The 25,453-nt window shown below is 50.7% G+C and overlaps 1 protein-coding gene across 1 annotated transcript in view; it reads left to right on the forward strand.

The window, feature by feature from the left end:
- The first annotated feature begins 10,184 nt into the window (after positions 1–10,184).
- Positions 10,185–25,453, forward strand: part of CRTAC1 (cartilage acidic protein 1) — a 138,443-nt gene continuing 123,174 nt past the window's right edge. The window contains exon 1 of the mRNA XM_007187400.2: positions 10,185–10,749. Coding sequence (XP_007187462.2) covers positions 10,726–10,749 — 24 coding nt within the window. The 5' untranslated portion in view covers positions 10,185–10,725. The remainder of the gene's footprint in view (positions 10,750–25,453) is intronic.

Here is a 25,453-nt window from a genome sequence, read left to right on the forward strand (position 1 = left end):
TCTCAGAGAGTGCAAAGCCGTAAGAAAGCAACGCAGTAAGTTAATGAGACAGCGAGGAACTGGGCTTGAGTAGGGGCTCCTCAGGTGGATGGTTGGAATAGCATCTTTGAGGAGGGAACCTCTATAAGCCTAGACTTGTATGATGAGTAGCCCATGACGAGTAAAGCTGAGAGAGCGTTTCAGGCAGAAGGCACAGCAAATGCAAAGGTCCTGTGTGAGGATGAGCTCGAAAAACAGAGAAGGTCAGAGTAGCTGCGGCCCGGGGAGCCAGGGCTGTGGGTTGAGATAGGAGAGGTGGCAGTGGCCCGATGGCATAAGGCGTGGGGAGGAAGTAGATGTGGCCCCTGGGGTCAGACAAACCTGGCTTCGAATCCCAGCTTTAAGATTTACCAGCAGCGTGATCTTGAGCAGATTACTTAAGCTCTGAGCCTCAGTTTCCTCATCTTTGAAATGGCGATGATGATAACAGGACCAACCTCGGGTGGTTAATGTGAGGAACAAATGAGAGGCACCATTGAAAGGGCTTAGCAGAGCACCTGGCATCCAGTTAGTGGTCAATAAGTTCCAACTTCTTCTCTCACGGACTTCTTATCACAGGCTTCCAAGGTCATGGCTCACAGGCCCTAGGCCCAGTTTCAGCTGCCACCACTGAGAAAGCCACCAGGTGGCGGTCTTTCAAGCTTTTCTAGTTTCACCAGTTTCTGGTCATGACTTTTGTCCTTGTTTTCACCCAAAAGGAAAGTGCAAAGATCCAATCCTCCAAAGACTGAGTGGGTACACGGTTATCGGAAATATATAGAGAATATTTTCTGACTTCAGCAACAAAATGTAATGAAAAGAACACCAGGCTAAGAGTCAGGCTGAGGCAGACCTGGATTCTAGTCTCTACTTTACCTACAGACCAATCAAGCTTGGCAATGCATTGACCCTTCTGGGCCTCAATTTCTCCATCTAGGGGCTTTCCTGGTAGCACAGTGGTTAAGAATCCACCTGCCAATGCAGGGGACACGGGTTCGAGCCCTGGGCCGGGAAGATCCCACATGCCACGGAGCAACTAAGCCCGTGCACCACAACTACTGAGCCTGCGCTCCAGAGCCCGTGAGCCACGACTACTGAAGCCCACACGCCTAGAGCCCGTGCTCCGCAACAAGAAGCCACGACGATGAGAAGCCTTCTCACCACAACGAAGAGTAGCCCCCGCTCGCCGCAACTAGAGAAAGCCCGCGCGCAGCAACGAAGACCCAACACAGCCAAAAATAAATAAATAAAATAAATATGTACAAAAAAAAAATTCCCCATCTACTTATATCACAGTATCACTGTGAGGCCCAAAGGAGGTACTGGGTGTAGAATGGCTACAAATGGTACAAAGTGTGCTTGAGTGGCAGTCCCAGGCGGCCACTTACTGGCTGTTTACTTAACCTCAGCTTTTTCATCTACAAAATGGGCATAATAATAGAATCGCAGGTTTGTTGGGATGATTAAAGCAGTCAAAGCACACAAACAGCACCCAGCATGTGTCATGGCAGCCTCAGTGTGAGCTGGTATCCTTTGTAAAGCACCGTTTAGGCAGATCAGCTTGTGAACACGGGCCGTGGTGGCTTTGGTTGCAATGACTGCTGGGGACTGCAGAGAGAGAAGAACACTTGACAGAGGATGAGCTCTCAGAGGACCACGAAGAAGCAGAGAGAGGGGAGAACTCCACATGGAGATGGGGAGGGAAGGCGCCCAGTCACCCAATCAGGGAACCATCTCCTGCCCCATAGTTCCCAAGCAGACCTTGCAGGATGCAGGACGGGCGTGTCTCCCCGGACCATTCCTGTTCCCTGTCTCTGTCGGCACCAGCTGGGCAGCAGTTCCCTGTGTATTGTAAGCTCCTTGAAGGCAGAGAAGGTCTTATTCATCGTTGTTCCTCCCCTGGCCTAACCCAGAGCCCACACCTAACAAGCTCTGGATAAATGCTTGCCGGTGACCCATCCATCCTGGGCCATGTGGGGAACCAATCACATCCCAGACAGCCCTGGGCTATGCACTGAGCCTGAACTCCTCCAGCCCACCCTGGAAATTGGGTGCTCTGCCTATGAGATGGGGACATTGGTGACTCTGTGCTAATGTCCTCATCTGTAAATGTATGCGGAACATGTCAGAATCCCCAGCAGAAGGAGAAAAGACACAGGCACCAGCTGGATTTCCTGGGCTCCCCATGTGCCCTGCACCTGCCCCTCCTGCCTGGAAGGCTCTTAGGAGGGGGCACATGGCAGTGAGTGCTGTGCAGTTGCTTAATGGCAGGGCATAGGTGTTAGGAGGAATCAGAGAATCACAGGGAAGGTGGGGGCACGTGGGACAGGCATGGCTGCCCCAAAGGAGCACCCACCTTGCCAGCTCTGCTTTGCCGCAGGAGAATTGTTGTTGGATGAGGAGGAGGGATCATTCCATCTTTCTGGTCTGTTTCCTCAAGTCCACTACAAAGAAAATATAAATACCCACTTCTTTGTCATAAAGGGCATAATGCCGGGCCCACGGAAAGGGCTTAAATGCTTGTGGAATATCTTGATGAGACAATGCCTGAGACACTGTAAATACTAAAGCAGCCCTGGTCAAACTTTTCTACCAAAGAATTCTAAAAGCAGAAGAAAGGGTTATCACACACCCCACCCCAGGGCTCTGGGGGTCTCACCCAGCAGGAAGCCTGAAAGGTCTTTTGTCTAAAATATGCATGCAGTTTTGCATTGGAGTCCATTATATATCCAAATGTATCGAAATGTAAAGTGTATTTTCAGTCTTACCAACGAAATTACCTACCTCTCTTCCTCTCTCCCCGACCCGTAGCACATCTTCTAGCAAAAAGGATAGTCCAGGAAGATGAGGCACTTTTATCTGGGGTAATTTGTGGTTCTGGAACACTCCCCAAACACCCCTGTTTCAGAAGCACGGTAAAAGAGCACAGGTTTAATTATCTGTATTTAATATTTTGGTGGGCGATCCTGTGCACCCTGCTTTACTTATTAATAGATAAGAACACATGGTCTTCGTTTGTTTGGGTCCAATGGCCCCCTCAGGGTCCACAGGGAGCCCCTTCCCTGCAGGCTGACCCACTCACCGGCCCCAGCCAGCAGGCAGTAATTGGACAGATCAGAAAACAAACAGCCTGCGGGCTCTCGCTCAGAACTCTACCCCCGTCGTCACCATGGTTCCTGCTGCCTGACCTTCTGACCCCACCTCTGCAGGGCCTGCCCTGCGCTCCCTGGCCCAGCCCCTGGGCCGGCCTCTGAGCTCTTGCCTGCCTCCTGAGAGATGTCCTAAACCCTCCTCCCCGATGCCTGGGGCCTCTCACTGGAAAGCAAATTGTGTTCCAGCTCTTAAAGACCTCCAGGGGAACAGTTTCTACAACCTCTGCAGGAATCTCGTTCTAACACAACTCTCACGGAGAAGAAGCCTTCTTTTCATGAAATCGTAATTCCTTCCTCCTGCAATGAGCCTGGAGTTGCTTTTATTCTCTACTGGTCTGAGCTACACTTAAACAACCCTAATTCCTCCTGATTTTCTCCTTGCTAGCCAGAGTGTGGAATGTCGGCTTTGCTCTGGTCATCCCTCATCCTCCGCGTGCACAGCCCTGGGTCAGACCTGGGCTCCCAGCTCCGAGGTGTGAGCAGAGCAGCACAGGAGCAGAGGGTGCCCTCCTACCACCAAGGCAGGGCTGGGTCAAGGGTGGCCCTGAGCTGCTTTGGGGGCCTGGAGGAGGGGAATCAGCTGACTCTGGTTGAGAACCTCTTGTGGGCCAGAACCTAGAGACGTTTATGAGAAGTATAAAGCTGGGTCTTTATTCTCAAGAATAGCACCATTAAAGAAGCAATTACTTACTCAACTCTGTGGACAGCGGGCCATGCCCAAGAGACTTAAATTCACATCCCGGCTCTGCGTTTCATCAGCTGTGCCACGTTGGGCAACCACTTCACCTCTCTGAGCCTTTGCTTATGTGCCTACCTCAGAGGTAAGTGTTAGTAAGGATGCTTTAATTCTGTAAAGTGCTACACAAATGAAAGGTTTACTATAGCTTGGGTGAGGAGGATACGAAGGCGGGGAGACCTACAGATCTGCTATTGTAGGAATACAGTTGCGAGGTGCTAAAGGCCTGGGAGTGAAGAGAGAGAGATGAAAGTGAGTGGCATTTCAAAGGAAGGACAGGCAGGTGGAGGTGACAGGTTGGGCACAGAGATTGGAGGAAAGAGAAGAGAAGGATGACAGTAGTCATTGTTATCGAACACTCACTACATACCAGGCGCTCTGCTAAGTGCTTTGCATGCATTATCTCATGTGTTCCTTATAAAAGCCCTATAATGAGTTTTATTATCCTTATTTTACCCTTGCGTCTGGCAGGTCATAACAGTAGTTCTGGACTCTGCAGCTGAACCTGTGAGAAATCCATTCTATCTCTAATGAAATTTGGTGTCAAGATGAGGGTGGAGTTTTAGGACAAATTGGGGAAGAACCAAGAGGTGCAGAGATAGGTGGTGGGGAGGGGAGCTCTCAACAAACCCTGGTTAATGAAATCAGGGTGAAGTAATCAGAAATAATGTCCCTTGCAAATTCCAAACATGGATTCTCTTTCCCAGATGCCATCAATTCTTGTCCACCTGTTCTTATCGGTCTTCCACTTCTGTCCTACCTACTTCCTGGGATAGCCCATCTCCTCAACTCTAACACACACACTCTCTCTCTCTTCCCCATACACACACACACACACACACACACACACTCACACACCCTGGCTCAACTACCCTTTCCATCGTCTTTTATGTCAATGCTGACTCTTTGTTGATGACAAGGTCTTCATGCTCAGTTTAGACATTCAAAACTGACTAGAAACATCGCCCCCGCCACCCTTCGCTTCCTCTCCTAACCTCCCTTCCCTTTCTCTCTCCTAACCTCCCTTCCCTTTCTCTCTCCTCTTGTTTCTTTCCCTCCTTTTATTTCCTCCTTCTTGCTCACCTTTCTCTCATGTTCACTTTCCACCCATCCCTCTCTTCTCTTAGAATGAAACTGGCCAGGGCACCGCTAGCCCAGGAGCTCCCTGGCGTTTGCTGCCATCACTTCCCAACTGCTAAAGGCTTTTCTCTTCTTCTTTAAGCGATGACCATGAGCTCATGTCTATCAGAGATCCTACTGGGTTGGCAGCTGGATATGACAGACCAGGATGGGCTGGAAGGTGGATCAAGACCTACCCACCAAGGCAGGGCCAGGACCTAGGGAGGCTGGGGGCATGTCAAAGGAAGCTGGCATGAGACAGTTGGCAGAGCCTTGAGAAGGCAGTTTGATGTCAGAAATGTGAGGCAGCAGGTGGTAAAGACTCAACCACAGGGAGGGAAGTAGAGTATCTGGACCCTGGAATCCTAGTCCCTGAGCATCTGGGTCATAGGACAGGGTACCAGGTTGGGAGAATGAAGGAGACACCCATTATTCTATCTGGGGGTACCAGACAGAGTTCTGTCAGAAGAAAAAAGGTAAGAGCAGATACTAGGACCTGGGAACAAAGGCAAAGCAGAACGAAGGTCAGCGATATGGCTAGCCTTAAGATTCAAGATGAAGCTTCCCTGCTGTTGACCTTGGGTTCCAGGAAGCCCCTGATCGTGAAGGGTATGACTGGCTGAGCATCTCAAGCCAGCATAGAGAGCTATGCAGTCACAGGTCCACCATGGCCTTCCCTTTTACTGTCCTCCTCTCTGCATTATGCTCTCAGCCAACCACTCAGACTGCAAAGCCACTCCACTACAGTGTAGCAAAACCTCAAAGCACCCAGGCTGCCTGGGTACAGATTAACATGATGATCAGTCATCTATCTTCATCATCGCCCCCAGGCTCCCCCCAGCCCTAAGGGGCTCTGACTTTTCTCACCAGAATTCTCTAGGATTTCATAATGTCCTCCTTTATCTAGTCTCCCTTTCCCAGGTCTGCCCTCTGCACCTGGAGAAGCTTGCCTGTAGCCTGTGCTCCCGTTTTAAGCTGTTCTGAACTAACTCTCTGGCCATCTGGAAGTCCACCATGGTTTGTGGCTTCTCTTCAAGAGCTTCCGTCATCTTCACCCCTACTTGCCTCCCCTCAAAAGTGCATTCTGTACTTCTGCCACTTATATGCCACTGTTAACACAAGTCCATCTGAAAACTCACCAGCCACTGATAAATATGTACTCCTTAGAAAAAAGGAACTACAACCCAGTACAGCTTGGTTTGAGAAGGGGTTATTTCCTCACACTCTCTTAAACCCCTCACTTCTTTCCCAGTTTATGGTTTCTCTTTTGCTACTAGTGCTGCTTTTCCACACCCTCACAAAACATTCATTTCTTTTGGGACAACCGAGCCTAAAATATCATTCCATAATCCCCTACCTGCAATTCCAAATTTCCAAATCTCTGAAAATCAAGGCATGGAATTTTGGGGTTTTTTTGGTTTTTTACAAGTTTGATGCCAAAACTCATTTGGTGACAAAACCAGACAAACTGATGTGAAGCCATTTTATCCTCATACCCACTTAGTGTGAACATTCACACTAAATGTTTTATGTTTTACTGCAGAAATAATGTGGCTGATTAAGAGATGCTGCCCATGATCTCACAGGGCATGTTCAGTGCGTTTGGTACCTTTCTGAATTCTAAAGCACCTCTGGCTTCAAGGGCTTCAGGTAAGATTTGTTGGAACAGAAGCATCTCTCAGAGCTGAGATTCCCTAGCCTTTCCTCTCTACCTGGAGAGTGAGAAGACAGCCAGGTGGATCAGTGAGGGTCACAAGGAAACCAAGGGTAGCAAATCTTCTGATTTGGAGAAAGGAGGGTTGAGTTTGTGTGACTCTGAGTAGCTTGTGTAACCCTCTGATCCTGAACCAGAGGAGAGAGCTGGTTCCCAGCAGCCTCTGCTCCAATGGGCTTTCGAGATGACTGAAATGACACACCCAAATGTCTTGAGCTTTTAGAAAATGAAGTGCTAGAAACTTTTCTAGTATTTTTTTTGAAACATAAATATGTTTAATTGGAATAAATTAATCAGCAAACCCTGTGTTTATTCTGTGCCCAATTTCACGCTGGGTTCTATGAGGCAGTCAAGTACACGGTACAAACTCTGGACTTAAAGAGGCTTCTATTCTGAGAGGAAGGCCAAGTTTTTCTGCGTAAGAAACAATTAGAGAGAACGCAGGACAATATGTATAATAGAGTGCTAAGATGTTGCAGACTTGCAGGAGGGCTGAAAAGGCAAAGCTCCAATGCAGGCCAGAGCAGTTTTGGAAGGTGGTGTGAGAAGTGAGACTTAGTTTGGGTGCCAAAAGATGAGAAAACATTTTAGGCAAGTGTCCCAGGTAAGAATGGACAAGGTTTGTTGGGGGGACAGTACGGAGAGAGTCAGCGTGTTGGGAGGAGACTGAACAAGCTGGATGGGGGTAAGGAGCGTGTTGAAAACATATGTGTGTTAGTCTGCTCGGGCTGTCATAAAAAAATACCACAGATCAGGTGGCTTAAACAACTGAATTTTATTTTCTCACAGTAGGAGACTGGAAGTCCCAGATTGAGGTGCTGGCAGGTTTTGTTTCTTTGGAGGCCTCTCTCCTTAGCTTGCAAATGGCCACCTTTGTCTGTGTCCTAAAATGACCTTTCTTCTGTGTGTGCCCAGAGAGAGAGGGAGATCTCCAGTGTCTCTTTCTTTTCTTATAAGGTCACCAATCCTAAGGATTAGGGTCCCACACTTTTGACCTCATTTAACCGTAACTATCTCTTTAGAGGCCCTATCTCCAAATATAGTCACATTGGAAGTTAAGTCTTCAACATATGCATTTGGAGGGGACACAATTCAGTCCATAAATGTGCATGTGCCCCGAGAAAGCAAGATATGTCTGGGAAATTTGTGAGGGCAAGATGTCTACAAGGATACAGGCAGGGCACAGACATGAACTGAGTGAATGGACATGGAGGACATTAGAGGAATTAGAACTTACAGGACCAGAAAGGCCTGGCCCACCGACTGAACCCTTACAAGTTCAAGTGCAGAAACCAAATTGCATTCCCTAAAGAACTTCCTGGAGAGACTGTCTCCGTCATTTCCTGCATTCCTCTGTCCTTCCCCAGCACCTCTGGTCTGATGCACCCTTACTTGGCTAGCTGCCGGAAAGTGTGAGATCATTATAGAGCCGTTCTGTGCAGAAAGCCTATTCACATCTGGATGGCTAATGCTGATAATTACTGCGCTGGTTACTAAATCTGTCGGGCTTAGGTGAGGTGAGGCTCCACAGCTGGGGCTCCTGCTCACAGCTTCACCGGCAAAGAGAGAGGTGAGAACAAAAACCAAGAAAGGTGTGCTCAGAAGCTTGGGATTGAGTGAAACTGGTTAATTACCAGTCACTTGCTGTCTCCCAGAGTTGGAGTTTCTGGCTAAGGAATGCTCATAGATCAGACAGAACATGACAACCTGCAACTTATTTCTACACTAAGAGGGTGGCGGGGACCGAGATGCAGAGACAAGTGTGGAGATGGTCTCTCAGGTGCCGGGGCCATCACCACATGACTCAGATGCCCTCAGAATACGGTGGTGGTATGAGGCAGCAGGTTGCAGAGCTCACCGGACTCCTTGTGGAGAGAGCTGGGGATCAGGTGTACCCGTGAGGCAAAGTCTATTTGCTCTTTGCTGAAGGTTCTGAATCTGGCTTTGAGAATCCAAGAACTCCCTAAAATTGCATGTCAACACGTGTGTACGTGATTGAGCAGTTTTCTGAGACACAGACTCATACCATTAATCAGATTCTTGAAAGGCTCAAAAGAGTTCTGTGATTCCCCAAAAGGAGGATGATTATAAACCACTGTCATAGACCCCTAGAGAAACAGGAGCTTGACATTGGGCAGAGCCCCAAGAGAGACTCAGGGTCCCTAATGATCCTGAAACTATACTCAAGGTGTGTGTGTATGCCTGTAAATGTGTTCGTGTATATTTTTCTAGAGAAAGGATTCAATGGTTTTCATCAGATTGAAAACCCTCAATAGGTTTCATCACCCTCAAAAGGTTAAGAACCTGAGCTAGATCCAGGACCCCCAAAGCGAGAAAGATTGCTTGTCCTTAGCTATGTCTTTCCAGAGGACGATCACAGCCACCTGAAATCAGGGCCCAGAGTAGGCTCTGGTAGTTCTGCTCAAAATCTGGGGATAACCGGGTCTGGAGTCAGGGGCTGGCTGCTGGGGCCTTCCACGAAAGAGCACATTTGGAGTCAAGTGCCCAGACGGCAGGGTGGTGGTCATAAAGGCATCAATAGATGAGAAGACAGTCCTAGCTCCCTCCCTCTCTGATGACTTATTCCCAGATCTTTCTTTTCCCAAGCCCAGTACCCCAGCTCTCAGAAACCCAAAGTCCTTATTCAGTTCAAGGTTCATTCAGTAAATCCTTACTGAGCGCCTACTAGGTGCCAGGCCCTATTGTAGGTGCAAAATAAGGGACCTGACTTGAGAGTGTTATCGACCTAGGCCGGTTTCCTGCCCCGCACACGGGTACTTTGGGCACTGCTGACCAAGGGCTTTCTTCCCAAGCTTAGCCCCCCGCTGCACCCTGTCCTGAGACGCTGAGACCGTCCCCCCCACCGCAGGGGGCTGGGGTTCGAGGAGGAGGGAAGCAGTACCTGCGAGCAAAGCGGTGAGGGAGGCTGGATGGACGCACCGGACCAGAGTGGGTGCGCCGGGCTCAGCCTCGGCCCTGTCTGGGCAGGGGCTAGGAGGGGTGGGGGCACCGCCCGCAGGGCCGGCGGGCGGGCGGGCGGCGGACCGGGCGGGAGGGAGAGACGCTGCCCGCGACCGCCTCCGCCGCCGCGCCTCATCTCCGAGCTGTGCTCGCCCGCTCCCCGCCCTCTGGGGCCGTAGCGAAGCTCCGCTCTCCATACTGAGCAGTCCCCGGGAGGCACTCGGACACGTCCCCTGACCGGATAAAGATCGGCTCAGCTCCGCAGCGTGAGATCTCGCCATCAGCGCGGCTCGCGCGGCCGCTCCGGCCCGGCCCGGCGACGCCAGATCGCTATCTGGGGAAACGGGAAGGCACGCCGCTGTCCCCGCCGCCACTCTCGGCCCTGCTCGCAGGGGTGGCCGCGGGGCCCTGGGGATCGCCGCCCTCCCCTCCCCCCTCTCTTCCTTCCCGGCGCTTCCTCCCGGGGGACCCCTGCTTCCCGCCAGCCCCGGGCCCCCAGCGCCCAGCCAGACGCCCTCGCCCCCCTCGCCAGGTCCCGCTGTCTCCTGAAGGTTACGCGACGCAGCGGTGGGGCGCAGGGGGCACCCGCCCTCGCCACCGCCCAACCCAGCGCCCGACGCGTCGCGCCCGGCCGGCCGGGCTGCCGGCGGCTGCCACCGCAATCCCGGCTCTAAATCAGCGAGGGGAGGCGCCCCCTCCCCCCACCCGGCTCCTTGGGCTCCCCGGGCCGCGATTGGCCACGCGGGCGCCCCCACCCCCGGGCCCTCAGCTCCAGCTGCGGCGCCATTGGCTGCGGGTCTCTGCCAGCCTTTACATAAGCCCGGGCGCGCTCGAGTGGAGTTGTATAAAGCGAGCGAGGGAGCGGCGTCGGGGCGGGAGGCTCCAGGCCAGCCCGGGACCGGGGCTGGGAGCTGGAAGAAGACGGCGGCGGCGGCGGCGGCGGCAGAGGCGGCAGAGGCGGCAGAGGCGGCAGCGAGCTCCCGCTCTCCGACGCCCCCAGGCGGTGGGGCTGAGAGAGCCCGAGGATGGCTCCAAGCGCAGACGCCGGCGTGAGTACCCGCTCCGGTGCCCCCCACCCACTCAGGCAGAGAAAGTTTCTCCCGCCCTTTGCGGCACCCCCATCCGCCCGCCGGGGTGGCGGGGGTGCCGCCCGGGAATCGGGGAAGACGGAGACCGCTAAGGCGGCGGCGGCTTGGCTTCCAACTTGCCAAGAGACGCAGGACTCGACTGGCGCGCAGAGCCTCCCGCGGGCTGGGGGAGAGGCGGGTGCGGGGCCGGAGGTGGAGGAGAGGTGGGAGCGGAGGTGTGGGGGCGATAGCCCTCATCGCTGCAGAGAAGGTGTCGGGGGCGTCCTGGAGGTCAGCTGTTTGGGGAGAGGGCACCGGGGCTGGGAGGGGGCGGAGCAGGTGAGGAGGGATGTGCCTGGGGTACTGGGGAGTCACCCAGCGAACCAGGCTCAGCTCCGGGCCGGGGAAGCTACTGGCCTCGGCCGGGTGCCTAGGCTTCCAAGATGGGGAGGAGCCCTGGGGGGTGCTAGCGCTTCTTCCCCGGGGAAGCCGAGCTCCCGGGCACAGCGCTGGGTGGCAGAGAGCTCGGCGTAGCTGCCGGCTGCCTTTGCTGGACCGAGGTGTGGTCCGCTTGCTTTCAGCCTATCTCAGGCAAGCCAGCTTCAGGCATTCCAGGGGGACCAGGGGTCCTCCTCAGCCCAGTGGGGGCACATGGAGGCTTTGATGGGGCAGCAGGCCGAGCTTGGGGGCATGCCCAGCAATGCAGCGCGCTTCTTTGCAGTACAGTAGTTGGGAGTCCTGGTTAGTCCTGTTTCTGCAGAAACCAACTCAAGAATCCAGAGTCACCCCAGCCTGGATAGGAGCCTCCCAGAGTGGTCGGGAAGTGTTCCTGGGGTTGGGGAGGGGGGTCACTTTCCTTCCTCGGGGAATGACTAATGAATATTGCCGCTGGTGGTGGTAGGGTGTGCACCTAGTGTGGCTTCTGTGTGTCCCAGGAGGTGTTTCAGCTCTCCAGGCAAGACATATTCTTGAGTCACACTTGAGGTGTCTTCTGGGATGGGTGCAGGACTTCCCAAGTGAAACCAGGTGGAAAAGAAGGGAAGAGGGTTCCAGGGATAGGGGACAACTTTGTAGTGCTGCTTGAATCAGGGGAGAACTCTTGTGGGAAGAGAAACGCTGTTGATAGGAGATTTTTTGACCCTGATGACTTGGGGCTGCAGCTACCCAAGACTGAATTAGAGCGAATTCAGAGTCACCCTGTACCTCATTCTCAGCCATGAGGAAAGGGAGATGGAGAATGGAAAGTGGGAATATGGCGGTTCTTACAATATGGCCCTTGAGGAAGTGTTTTCTCTCTGTCTGACTTCATTAAGAACATGTTTGTGGCAGCAGGTCCTAAAGTCCATTTAAGAGACAATGAAGGGAGTTTAAGGTCTTGATGCTGGCACAGTGGACCACAGTTAGAATATCCTGGTTTACAGTTGGTACTAATGGTCTCTGGAGAAGGTCAAAAGTGGGCTGCTCAGTTGGGGCTGTATCCTGTACCTCATCCCTGAACATCGATGAGTGTTTTGAACTCCTAGGGCAGCTGCGTCAGCCTGGAGATCTTTTAGTGGGGCTCTCAATTCATACCCCCAGACCCAGCTCCATCCTCTACCTGCAGTCAACATTTTTCTGCTGCATTTCCCAAGACCTTCTCTCCACTGGGGATTTGTACAGCGAAATACCTGCTTGTTGCTTTCTTCTCTCCTCTCCATCTGGGCTGCACCTGGTGTTCTGAACCCTGATGTTTATTACTCTGCACCTTGATGTTTGGTTAAGAAGTCCTATAGCAGCACCGTAGTGCCCTCTGAATGTGTGGACCATTGGTCTGTGTAATTCTGGGGAGTGAAACATATTCTTATAGAGAGCGGACTACAGACCAGGAAGGTAGTCCTATTAAACAGCTGTGACAGTCCTGTTCTCAATCTTACTTGCTGCCTGCTGAGGTAATGGAAGCTGCCCAGCAGGCTCTTTGGTGCCCAGTAGGGGGCGCCAAAGGCACCCAGCTCAGGACCACTGACTTTTCACTTCTTGCCCTTCATTGGTCATAGTAACTTAATGCTTTAAGCAGGTTCAGGCTATAGCCTTTAACCGTAACCTTCATGATTGGAACCCTTCTACCACGTACTTCCTGGACTTCAGGTGGTCTGTGGTCTCAGGTGCAATGAGACAGATACATGTACAGCATTCCAAGGAAATAGAGCTGGTACCTAGCCCCACCTGCTCTCTGAGATCATCCTTTGTGCTTGGTGCTGGTGTGTTCTTTGAACTTGTTTAGGACTCATAGAGCCCAAGAATATTAGAGCTAGAAGAAAGGAACCTTGAAGAGCACCTACTCCAACGCTGTTCCACATGCACACTTAATTTACAGATGAGAAAACTGAAACCCAGTTAAGGCAAGTATCTTGCCCAAGGTCTCATGGCTATTCGGTGGAAGAGATAGGACTGGGTCCTAGGATTTCCAGTCCTCTACTTAGAGCTCTTTCCGCTCCCATGACCTGCTTCCTCTTTGCTATGGAGATGGATGTGTGTTCTCTGCACAGTAGGTGTTCATAATTGCTGACTGATCAGACATCGGTAAATTAATAAATCTAGTAAACTGGGGGAAATTTCCTTTGAATCTGTTATTCAGACTGAGGAGGTGAGGAGCAGATAAAGCTCTCATAATGTACATATACAGGTAACAGAAATTCCTAATTATTCTTTCCCCTTCCTCCATTATCTTGTCTTGTTATCGCAAGTGGTCTTGTAGGCAAAAGCAGTGCGACTCCTCGTTTCTGTCCACGCACGTAGGAATCAGAAATGCCCAGCCCCTCGCGGTGGTCTTGGAACCCAAGCCTGGAGCTCTTCCTTCCTTCTGCTCAGGCATGCTAGAGTGAGGTCTCTCTGACCTGTAGTCACACCACTGCCTATGGGGCCTCCAGTACTCAGATCCTGGGTGAAGTGGAGAGTTTCCAATCAGTATTTGCCCATTTCCCCATCCTTGCTGCTCCCAGCTCAAGGTCAGAGTTCTAGGATGTTCTATTTTTGCAAAATCCTCATATTAGGGCTTCTTGGGTGACCTGGAAGATACTACCATTTCCATTGCCCTTTTTCTGTTCTGTGAGGCTGGCTGTTGACATCTGAGCCAGGCCCTGGGAAGGAGGTTTGCTGAGTGGCCTGTGGGCTGCCCCCTCTGTGTCCTCTCCCCACCCTGCTCCTTTGCACTCTGCATAGAGCCCCCCAGAGCCTCTGCAGACTTGCCAGCAACCCTCAGGAGGGACCAGTGCTGCGGAGCCAAAATTCCAAGAGGCGGATCCTCTTCTGTCCCTAAGGCTCACCCGAGGGATGCTTGTTGCCAGGGAAGGTGCTTGAGTTTCCTCATCTCCTTCAGGCTCACAGACAAGTTGGGTCTTTTTCTTCAGGTAGAGGAGGGAAGTGGTAGGATAATGTGGACCACCAGAGAGCCACAGCCCCCTCCTTGAAAGCAGGGTTTCTGAGAGACTGTGCTTGGGATCTGCGCCTGCTTCCAGCTCTAGCTGAAGAGTTGTGCCAGCATTCCCAAGGCATGGTTTGGCTCTGGATAAGAGGAATATACTTACATAAAATACAGCTATAGCACAGTACCTCTGTATTTTTGTTTGAATGGGGGAGTGGCATTAGACACTGAGAAAACAAGAAGTCGCCTCTTTCATGAACCCCTCTAGATGGTTGACCCTTAACCTTACTCTCGCTGGGAAGGCAGCTCAGTAGTGGAAATGATGCAGGCTTAGAATCTGGCTCTTCACTTCCTGCTCAGGCACCTTGGACAAACCGCTTAACCTCTGCATGCCTCAGTTTCCTCCTCTGCAAAATGATGAGGCTGGCAACCTGTGATGAGTGTAGGATAGGGAAAATCAAGGAAGATAGTCTTTAACATGCCTCTGCCCTTGGTGAGATGTAAAGAGGTATTCAGCTGGGAGAGGACATTATTGCGGGACCCCTGGGAACCACACTGGGTCTTCCTTTTCCCGGCGAATGAGACCGAGTGTCCAGGTTCGCACATCAGCCTCTGCTCACAGCAACATCTGGGCTGCGGACAAGCCCTCCTTGGCAGGACTCCCTCCTTGCCCTCTTCCCTCCCCCACGTTGGGGTTTTCATTCTGGGGTTCTGCCATGCTTGGGGAAAAGAAATTTTACAGGTCCCAGGATAATTCTGAGTGTGATAGAAGGCCTTGAGCTATTGATTCCTAAGTAAGGATCTTTGTGCTGGGAGAATGCTTCCTCAGAGCCCAGTGATTTAAGAGTGCTGACAAATCCATGCTCACCGAGCCTCCTGCAGGCTGCAGATACAGGCTTCCAGGCCATCCAGGGTTCTGCGAGGGATTTCTGGGGAGCCTGGCTGGTTACTTAGGGGACATAAACCTGTGAACTCTCCTTAAGAGAAAGTATGAAATCAATTGGTTCATTATCACACCAAACACGCTGGACCACGGAGGGCATTTAAGAAATGAGAGGTAGCAAAGAACTAGGAGGTTGTGTTTGAAAAGTGTGTGGAAAGGTGTGAAGGGGTTGGGGAAGAGGCAGGGGCAGGAAGACCTTTCTCCACTGAACCGCATGATCTTGACCTTATTGAAGTCCTTGGGCAGTGAACGGAGGGATTACTTTGCCCATTTGACAATGTGTGTAGACATTTTTGATTGTGACAACTGGGGCAGGGAGTGCTTTTGGCATCTAGTGGGTAGAGGCCAGGGATGACATTAACCATCCTACAATGCACAGGACAACCCCCAACAAAGAACTGTCTGGCCCAAGAAGTCACTAGTGCCAAGGTGGAGAAACCCTGGACCAGAGCATCGCATCATGGAATCACAGCATGTTAGAGGTGGGAGGGATTTTAGAAGTATTTTCACCCAATGCTCCCACTTCATAGCTGAGAACCCTGAGATCCAGAGAGGTGAAGAGACCAGCCAGGGTCACACAGCAAACAAGTGGCAAAACTGGTCTGGACCTCAGATCTGCTGTCTCCTTAGAATGACTTACCCAGACTCTCTGCAAAGTTGTTGTGAAGATTCAATGTGAGCTGTGAAAACACTTAGAAAATTATAAAGAGACTATTATTAATATTGCTATGATTAGGAATTTGGGAGTTTGGAAAGTTCTATTTCTGGCTGTGCCACTGACTCATGGTACAAGTTTGGGCACATCATCATTCCCCTACCCCCAGGCCTCTCTGTGAGTGCGTGTGGGGTCGGGGGTGGTCCTAGTGAATGATAATTATATCATAATCATTGTCTTTAGAGAAAAGTCCAAAGATTTGCCCTTCAAAAACCCTAGATACTGAAAAAAAAGAAAGGATAAAAATTTTCCTTGAAAGAAATCATGTTGACTTCGTAAGAAGCAAAGCGTTTGCTTCTTGGAAAAATTCCAGTACCCGGGCCCTGTGAGTTGGTTCCAGCCCAGGAAATCTGATCAACATCCGGCGGAGAAACTGATAGCTCCCCAACTGACAAGCGGCTGGATTTGTCCCCACTCCCTCCACGACTTCTCCACCCTTTCCTGCTCAGCCCTCTTGGCCCAGGGAAGTTCTGCAAGGAACTTGAAGGAGAGGTGGGCAGGCGTGTCATTAATTAGTAAAACCTTGTTTACTTAACAGACATATTCTTAAAGATCTCTTCCAAGGGACATTTTGACATAATACTTTAATTAGCCACAAAGGAATCGTGTGTGCCGAGAGTGTAAAATGACCCTTCCTGTGGTTTCCAGTTTCTTATCTTTGTTTACACCCAACAAGTACAGTGACAAGGTCACGGGAATCACTGTGGAGCTAAGGGGTCCTGTTGACTGAGGAAGGGACCGTGGGGACTTCTTCCCTCCCTAACAGCCGCTCCACCTACCTTGAGAGTCACCCCCTCCTCCAGATTTCTTTTGTCCCTGCCCTCCTTTGGGACCAGCAGCATGCCAGGGAACCCCTGTTCCCCACCTGGACAGGCAGAGGAGCCTTGCAGGGGTCATGGGAGCAGCCTCAGCTGGTGTTTCTCACAGAAGGCCCCGCCCTGCCCTTGCCCTCAGGATTGGAGGTGGAAAGATCCTAGAGGCTGTCCTTAGAGGACCAAGGCTCCACCCCTCCCTGCCCAAATTGGGAGGGCAAGCTCGCTCATAAATCTCACCCGGTTCCTGTCGTGAAGGTGGTGAGCATCTTGCGTGTCCAGGGCAGCCCAGCCTCTGGAGGTCAGTCCCTGTGATCAGAGTTGGTGAGCACACGGGCCCTTTCTGTCGCCTTGCCTCAGTGATGTCATGTTCCCTTTTGCCCTAGTCTCTAAGAACAGACTCTTTCTTGGAATCGCAATCATGCACCAGTCATCCAAGAAGCTATGTATATCCAAAGAGCCTTTTGCAGGTGGGGAAAGAAGAGTTCCCAAGAAGGAGAAATGCTGCCTTGCAAGCAGCGGGGGTGGAGACATGTGTCTTTTGTTCTCAGCTGTAAACCCAGTGCCTTGCACAGTGCTTGGCATATGGAGGGGCTCCACAGGTGCTCGGTGGGTGAACAAATGAATGTGTGAATGTAGGCGGCCAGTCTGGGGCAGATGTGGCCCTTGGTATTAAAGTGGATCTCCAGACAGCCCTGGGTCCATAAGGTCCGCTTTCCTTCTGGCTCCTTCTTCCCAGAACTGGCGCTTGGCCCCAGGGCTCTGTAAACCTCCAAAGGTCCTGCTGATCAAGCAGGGTCTGAGGAGCCCACACAGGGTCCACTCGTGAGGTGGTACCAGCTCTAAGCCTGGAGCAGGGCGGAGTTTCTCCTCCTCTTCACTTCTTCCGGATGCTCACTCCCCCCATCCTCCACCAGGCTGCTACGAGGAAGCTCGGCGCAGGTCTATCTTGGTAGCTGTAAGCTGATAGAAGAGATGATCATTTGGATTTCCACCAAAGACAGACTGGGGAGTGAATCATTGCTTCACGGAAAGATTCCCAGGAGGATGCTTTTAAATAGCAAGGTCCACTAATGCATTTTAAATGATTTAGGACAAAAACCTGACCCATAGACACTTAGGCTCGGAAAAGAACTTTGGAGGTCATCCAGTACCACACCGTCAACTACCCCCAGCTCCAGGACGTCCAAGTCCCCTCTGTGATACTCTCACTCACTTTTTGGAAACCAGCCAGTCTAGCCGTCCTGCACACTGCTGCCCCAGATCTAATCGGATCTCTACCCGACTTCAAACCTCCCGCACTGGGTGACTCCAGGCTCCTTCCCAGATGCACCAGGCAGGCTCTACAGGCCCCAACTGCTGCCTCCACGCAAGACTGTCTCCGCCTTCTCCTGCACCCTCCACTGCACACCCCAGACACTACATTCCAAAGGCATTGCCACCTGCACGGAGCTGAGTCAAATCCACCTGGAATGTAGCTCTCCTTGGAATCCAGATTCCCTGTCTCCAGGGGGCCTTTCCTGCCTGCCCTTCCCACCCCCTGCACACCTCGATGCTTAATCCCTCCCTCCTACGGGCTACGTCTGCACTTTGTACCTGTTGCTACTCTGAATGCCTACCCCTGTATCATGTCTCCCCGCTAGTGGGCTGTCAGCTCCTTGAGGTCAGAAGCCATGCCTCAGACATCATTTCTAACCTGGCCCTTAGCGTCTGCAAAGTGCTTGAAAAATGGTTGTGTAGATGACTATAAACTGAGGGGTTTTGCGTTTGGAAAGCAGTGTTTAAAATGTCAAAGAACTCCACCAGGGTCCCTAGACAAATTAGTAACAGAAGCCAGCCCATGCCTCAATGTCTGACGGTCCCGTGAGTTCCATTCGACATTTGGCAGCTACTTCTGGACAGGGAGCACCTGGTGGGCCTGGACTGCATCTCCTGAGAGGCACTCGTTCATCCGAAAAACATTTATGCGGTAGTAATAGCATCACTGTCGTCGCCATTACCTACCACGCATGGACTTTGCCAGGACCCTAGGCATGCATTATCTCATTTCATTTCCCATTTTACAGACCCGGAAGTCCGAGCAGTTAATAATACTCATTAAGGACCTGCGCTGCCTGTGCGTGAGGCTGGGAGACTCCATTTGTCCTCTCACTTTCAGAAACACCATTTCATTAGCCTGCTGGTCTCTGTGGCATCTCCCAGCCTGGGTCCCCTGCGTTTTCATCTGCCTTGTTCTGGAGCAGGACCAAGTCTCTTTTCTATAAGTGCAGCCGCAGGCAGCATCTGGAGTTCTCTCCAGTTAGAGGGAAGGAAGAGGAAGCCTTATATTTTCACGGTGCTGGGGAAGATGCATAGGACATGGTGGCCCCGGGGGGTTGGGGAGGTACAGAAGGTCTGGTGTTCGTCTTCCAGGCTGGCAATGCAGAAGACGGGGACGGGGGACGGGGTGGAGAAATGCCGATGACTGAGACATTAGAATGTACACTCCACAGGGGCAAAGACTTCATTTTGTTCTCAGCTGTTTTCCCAATGCCCAGACAGTGCCTGGCAGAGGTGCATAAGACTAACGAATGAATGACTGAGTGAATGACTGAATGGCAGCCCCCAGCTTTCTCTCCATTTGGGCCACAGTATTTGCTTCCTAGCTGGCCTCTCTGTTTCCAGACCCACGCTCCCACGGCCTCCTCCACACCCCGCTGCTGCAGTGTTCTCTCCAACACGTCCCTCCAGCCAAGTCATCCCTCACCCTCCTGGCTTGTGTTGTGCACCAGGCCTCCACAGCCTCTTCTAACCTCCTAGCCACACCCCGTCCCACCATCTGTCCTGTCCCAGCCACTCCGAGCCTCCTGGGGCTGCATGACCCTGCTCAGCCACCATGCATGTGCTGGCTCCTCAGCCTGGAATGCGTTCTCCACCTTGTCCCTCTGGCCAGTTCATCACCACCTCTTAGGCCTTCCCCAGCACCCCCAGGCAGAGATGCTTGCTCCTTCCATTGTGCTCCCATCTTACTTCCTTTAAGACAAGTCTGGTGTAGTGAAAGACACTGTTTAGTGTAGTGTCCAAGGACACCATTTCTGGAGCCAAATGGCTTAGACACGAATCCTGGCTCTACCATGTACTAGTTGTGTGACCTTGAGCAAGTTACTTAACCTCTCTGTCCCTTCATTTCCTCATCTGTAAAATGGGGACAAAAGTGGTACCTACCTCACAAGGTTACTATGAGGATTAAATGAAATCATCCATGTAAAGGGTTGGAGTAGTGCCTGGCACATAGATGGTGGTAGGTAAGTGTTGTTATTACTACCCATTCCTCATATAGTACTTGTTATATGAAATTGCAATTTAAAAAAAATCTCCGTTTGCCTTGTGTATGGGGTCCCATGAATTAGGTTGAAGAGTGACGTGATCAGCTCCGAGATTTAGAAAGGGAGCTCTGATGTGGAAGTAGGGCGAGATGAGAAGAAAGGGGGAGCAGTTAACAAGTATTACTGCTGTTCAGTTGAAGGATAAAGGGGGCAAATCCCCAGCAGTGGGGATAGAAAGAGTGGGCAGCTTCGAGAGAGATTCATGAAGTGGATTGACTCGGTGATCCAGCAGTTGTGAAGAATAAGGAAGAAGCAAGAACCAAATATGACTCCAGATCTCCAGTTTGAGTGCTGGGGTTTGAAAGGGTCCAATGAGCAGCATCCCACTTCCCTGTTCAGATTCAGGACCAATGAAGGGAAAGAAAGGTGGGGAGGGACAGGGGAGGGGAAGAGAGAGGCAGGGCTCAGACACATGGAGATTAAAATGCTACCATCATTACAGATACAGCTGTTTGGAAGGCCAGGCTTCGAAGTGGGATTCGTGGAGCTTGCTGATGTACCTGCATTCCCACTGCAGCCCTCCCTGTGGGTGGGGGCAGGCCTGAGCCTGCCTGGCCAAGCTCAGCACATGGCAGAGAGTGACCTCTGCAGGGAGGCAGGTCCAGAAAAGGCTCTCCGTGCCCAGTTTTTCCACACTGACCCATCTGATGAGTCCCTGCTCTGGTCCTTGGGAGGAGGGAGTGGGGAAAGGAGGGGAGCCAGGAATGATGCACTAGTCCAGGGGTTCTCAGTCTCAGCACTACTGACATTTTGGGCTGGATAATTCTTTGTTGTAGAGGGCTGTCACCTGCATTGTAGGATGTTTGGTAGCATCCGTGGCCTCTACCCACTAGATGCCAGTAGCACCCCCCTTCCCTGGTGGGACAACCAAAAATGCCTCCAGACATTGCCAGCTGTTGAGGGCAAGGGATGCAAATCACCCCTGGTTGAGAACCAGCGCTCTCGTCCAGTGGAAGGTCCTCTGGATGGAAACCTGAGGAGGGAAAAATGAGCGTTCCCTCTAACTCATGACCCAGTGTGGGACCTTTAAATAGGCAGTGCTAGGAGGGCAGGCTGGGATGGCATCTGGTTCGCCAGACCTTTGAGGAGTCTGCTGTCTTCTCTTCTCCTCCTCGCTCTCCTTATCCAGCTACCTTCTTAGCATCCTTTACCACTCAGCTACACCATCCTACCTCCACAAAACATTCTTCTTTTCCCCCTCCACCTGGCTAGTTTAGATACCTTCGTGCCCCTCCTCCACAACACCCCTCACCTTGTACTGCAAATGTTGACTAGCTTTCTCCCTGTGACCCCAGCACCGAGCACAGCCCCAGGCTCATTGGGGGTCCACAGGAAGTGTCACTGTGGGTCAGTAAGCTCCCCTAGCTCTCCTCCAACGATGCCCTAGTCCCAGGCGCTCCTCTGTGTAGATCCGGTGGCCCAGCCCGTGCAGGGCGGAATGCTTCTGCGGCTGCCTCTCTTCCTCAAGCCTCTGCCCTCCTACAGCTTCTGGAAGGGGTCTGTGCTCCCTGCTGGTTCCCAACATCTGAAGCATTCAGGGCTCTTGCTTTTGTGAGAGCTCAGGGCGGTGTCCTTGGCTCTTGTGATAATTGCTAAAGAACTGCTTGCCCTAAAAATTGCCCTGGAAGCCGCAGCTGCCTGACCCTACATCAGAGATCTAGGTTGCTTGGTTACCAGTTTTCAGACCCAATTCAGGAAAGTCCCGAGGCCGCAGAAAACTGAGTTTGGCTGCATGTGACCCACAGCCAATGTCTAAAGACTGTCTAGCCTTACAGCTATCTGTGTGAAAGGAAAGGAAATAAGCAGCGAGCCTGGCCCCCGAGAGGCGTTCACTAGCTCACTTAACCCTGGAAACCTTGGCATGTCATAGGATTCCCAGGTTACCGACGAGGACACTGGAGATCAGAAAGATTAAGAAACATGCTCAAGGTCACCTGCTAGTTTCTGGTGGAGTTGAGGTCCAAATCCAGGTCCCCGACTCTGGGCTTTGGGTTGTTTATTTATTTTTCTTTCTCTCGATCCCACTGAGGATTGTTCAAGGCGTTAGCTTGTAGAATACTTTTAAGAAATTATTACAAAGCAGTTCTTCCCACTGCCTGAAGCACAAGCCCGACCACCTCTCGCCCTTGTTAAGACCCCTGTTTGCCCCCTCTTCTCCCTTCCCCTGCAGGAGCAGCTCAGGCGTTCCGGTCCTGCACCCTCTGGCCAAGCTCTGCCACCGATATTTATCCTCGCCTCCCCCGGGCTGCACTGCCCCAGATGTCTTCCCATTGCACTTAACACTACTTACTTACTACTTAACGCCACTCCCACCTGTAGATAGCTAGTAGGTGCTTGTTACACAGCATTCAAGAAAACAAAAAAGTTCAGTTCAACGTACTTTTTAAAATTCTATTTTTAGCTTTTCTCCACGTTCTCCCCAAAGATTGAGATGTTCACAGCGGTGTGACAGGAGGTTTCTGAGCCAACTGTGTAAAATGTGAGGTCACTCCAGCACCTGCTGTCCTTCTGCTTCAGGCAGTACCATCCTGCTCTGCTTTCTTCCCCAAACTCCATATCCCGCCTCTTCCTATGATACTCTCTGGCTAAATTGATTTTCTTGATAGACCTCAACAAGCTGGTGATGAATTCTGGTAGCAGAAACGTTTTTCACTTCAAATCAGATTGTAGCTTACACTCCCAACTGGGGACTGTGAGTCTGGGGCAGTGGTTCTCAGCCCAGGCTGCCCATTAACATCATCAGAGGAGCTTCTAAAAATACACCCGAACCCCACCCCAGTTAAATCAGTTAAATCAGAAACTGGGGTGAAGGATCTGGGCAGCAGCATAGCTCTAAAAACTCCCCAGGTGATTCGATTGGACAGCTAGGGTTTAGCATCACTGGTCTAGAGCCTTGCTACTACAAGTGAAGTCTGCGGACCAGCAGCCTCAGTATCCCCTGAAAGCTTGTTAGAATGCAGAATCTCAGGCCCCACCCCAGACCTACCAAATCAGAATCTGCATTTTACCAAGACCCTCAGGTGATTGGTAAGCACGTTACAGTTTAAGAAGCATTGCTTTCGGGAAAGAACAGTTTTAAGATAACTGTATGACAAGTTGCAAGCAATTTCTGCTGATTCACGTTATCATTTGGACATATTCCTTCATCCATTTAACAAATGTTAATTGAGTGCCTCCTAGTACTCAGCACCACGATGGTTTGGGGGAGCACATTGGCATGCATCTCTATCTTGGCTTGCAAATTCCTGCCCATGCCCCATCTTCTCTAGGCTCTGGCCATTAATAGTAGCTATCTTTTGTCTACTAGACCCAACCCCCCCACCTCCAGTTCCAACCCTTTCCTTCTTCTCAATTCTTTGCAAAAATTAGAGTCAGAATCCCTCTTTGTCAGTCCCTATCAATTGTGGTAATTTGACTGAGCTGAAGATAGCTAGTACTTTGAGTATCTAATGATCAACCGAGCCCGCAGCCCTGAGGATTGTATGGCCCTAGGATTGGTTTCAGACCCTTAGATCTAGAGGCAGAGGAGAAGTTTCTTGAACTAATCACTGTAGTATATAGTATGGTTTCTTAACTCTGGCTATTCAACATGTAGTTTATGGACCAGGACGGTCAGAATCACATGGGAGCTTGTTCAGAATATATAATCTTGGGCTCTCCTGCAGACCAGCTGAATCAGAATCTGCATTTTAACAAGACCACCAGGTGATTCATGTACATATTAAAGTTTGAGAAGCATTGGAGCACTGGTATAAATTCTCAAATTTTGCAACATATTAGAATCATGTAGGGAGCTTTTAAAATTCTGATGCCCCTGCTGCATCCTATGCCAAGTGAGTGAGAATATCTTGGGATGAGACCAGGCATGAGTATTTTTTTATTACGGTATAATATACACAACATAAAACTTACCATTTTGACCATTTATAAGTGTATAGTTCAGTGATACTAAATGCATTCACATTGTCGTGCAAACATCACCACCATCCATCTCCAGAACTTTTCATCTTCCCAAACGGAAACTCCATAACCATTAAACACTAACTCCCCATTCCCCTGTCCCCCCAGCCCCTGGTAACCACCACTCTTCTTTCTGCCTCTATGAATTTGACTACTCCAGGTACCTCGTATAAGTGGAATCATACAGTGTTTGTCTTTTATGACTGGCTTATTTCACTTAGCATAATGTCTTCTAGGTTCATCCATGTTGTAGCATGTGTCAGAATTTCCTTCCTTTTTAAGGCATATCATATTCCATTGTATGTACATGCCACACTTTGGACATATGGATTGATGGACACTTGGGTTGCTTGTGGCCACTGTGAATAATGCAATTACGAACTTGGGTATACAGATATCTGTTCCAGTCCCCTCTTTCAATTCTTTTGGGTCTATACCCAGAAATGGAATTGCTGCATCACATGGTAATTGTTTTTTGGATTTTTTGAGGAACTGCTGCACAGCAGTTTTCCACAGCAGCTGCACCATTTTATAGTCCCATCAGCAATGCATAAGGGTCCCAATTTCTCCACATCCTCACCAACAATTGTTATTTCCTGGTTTTTTGATTATAGCCATTCTAATGAGTGTGAAGTATTATCTCACTGTGGGTTTGATTTGCATTTCCCTAATGATTAGTGATGTTGAGCATCTTTTCATATACTTATTGACCAATTGTATATCTTCTTTGGAGAAACGTTTATTCAAGTCCTTTACCCATTTTGAATTGGATTGTTTTGTTGTTGTTTTTGAGTTGTAGGACTTCTTTATATATTCTGGATATTAATCCCTTATCAGATATATGATTTGCAAATATTTTCTCCCATTACATGGGTTGCCTTTTCACTCTATTGATAGTGTCCTGTGATGCCCAAAAGTTTTAAATTTTGATGCAGTCCATTTAATCTATTTTTTCTTCTGTTGCCTGTACTTTTGGTGTCATATCCAAGAAATCATTTTCAGACAACGGTATTTTTTAAAGCTCCCCAAGTGATTCCAACGTACAGCTAAGGTCGAGCAATGTTTCTCAAATTTTAACGTGCATTCAGATCACCTGAAATCGTGTTAAAATGCACATTCTGATTTATTAGGTCTGGGGTAGGGCCCAAGATTCTGCATTTCTAACAAACTCCTCACTAATGCTGATGTTGTTGGTCTGGGGACCACTGAGTAGCCAGAGTGTAGAGGGGCATTTCAGTGATTTCCTTCAGCTGAGCCCTGAGCTAGAGGGTGGATATTTACCAGGCCTTTTCCTAAGTTTCCCACCACAACTGTTTCCCAGCAGGCCCTCAGCTGACCCTCTAACTTTCAACTGGTGCTGAGCAGCCCTGGGAGCCTTTGGCATGTCAGAAGAATGAAATATAAAGGACCTGTTCTCCCTGCTCCACTCTCAGCCCACCCCCCTGGGGGAGGCCGTCCACTGGTCTGCTCGTGCCTAGTGCATTCAGTTCC

Source organism: Balaenoptera acutorostrata, chromosome 16 (genome assembly GCF_949987535.1).
Source record: "Balaenoptera acutorostrata chromosome 16, mBalAcu1.1, whole genome shotgun sequence".
In the NCBI taxonomy this organism is placed as follows: domain Eukaryota; kingdom Metazoa; phylum Chordata; class Mammalia; order Artiodactyla; family Balaenopteridae; genus Balaenoptera; species Balaenoptera acutorostrata.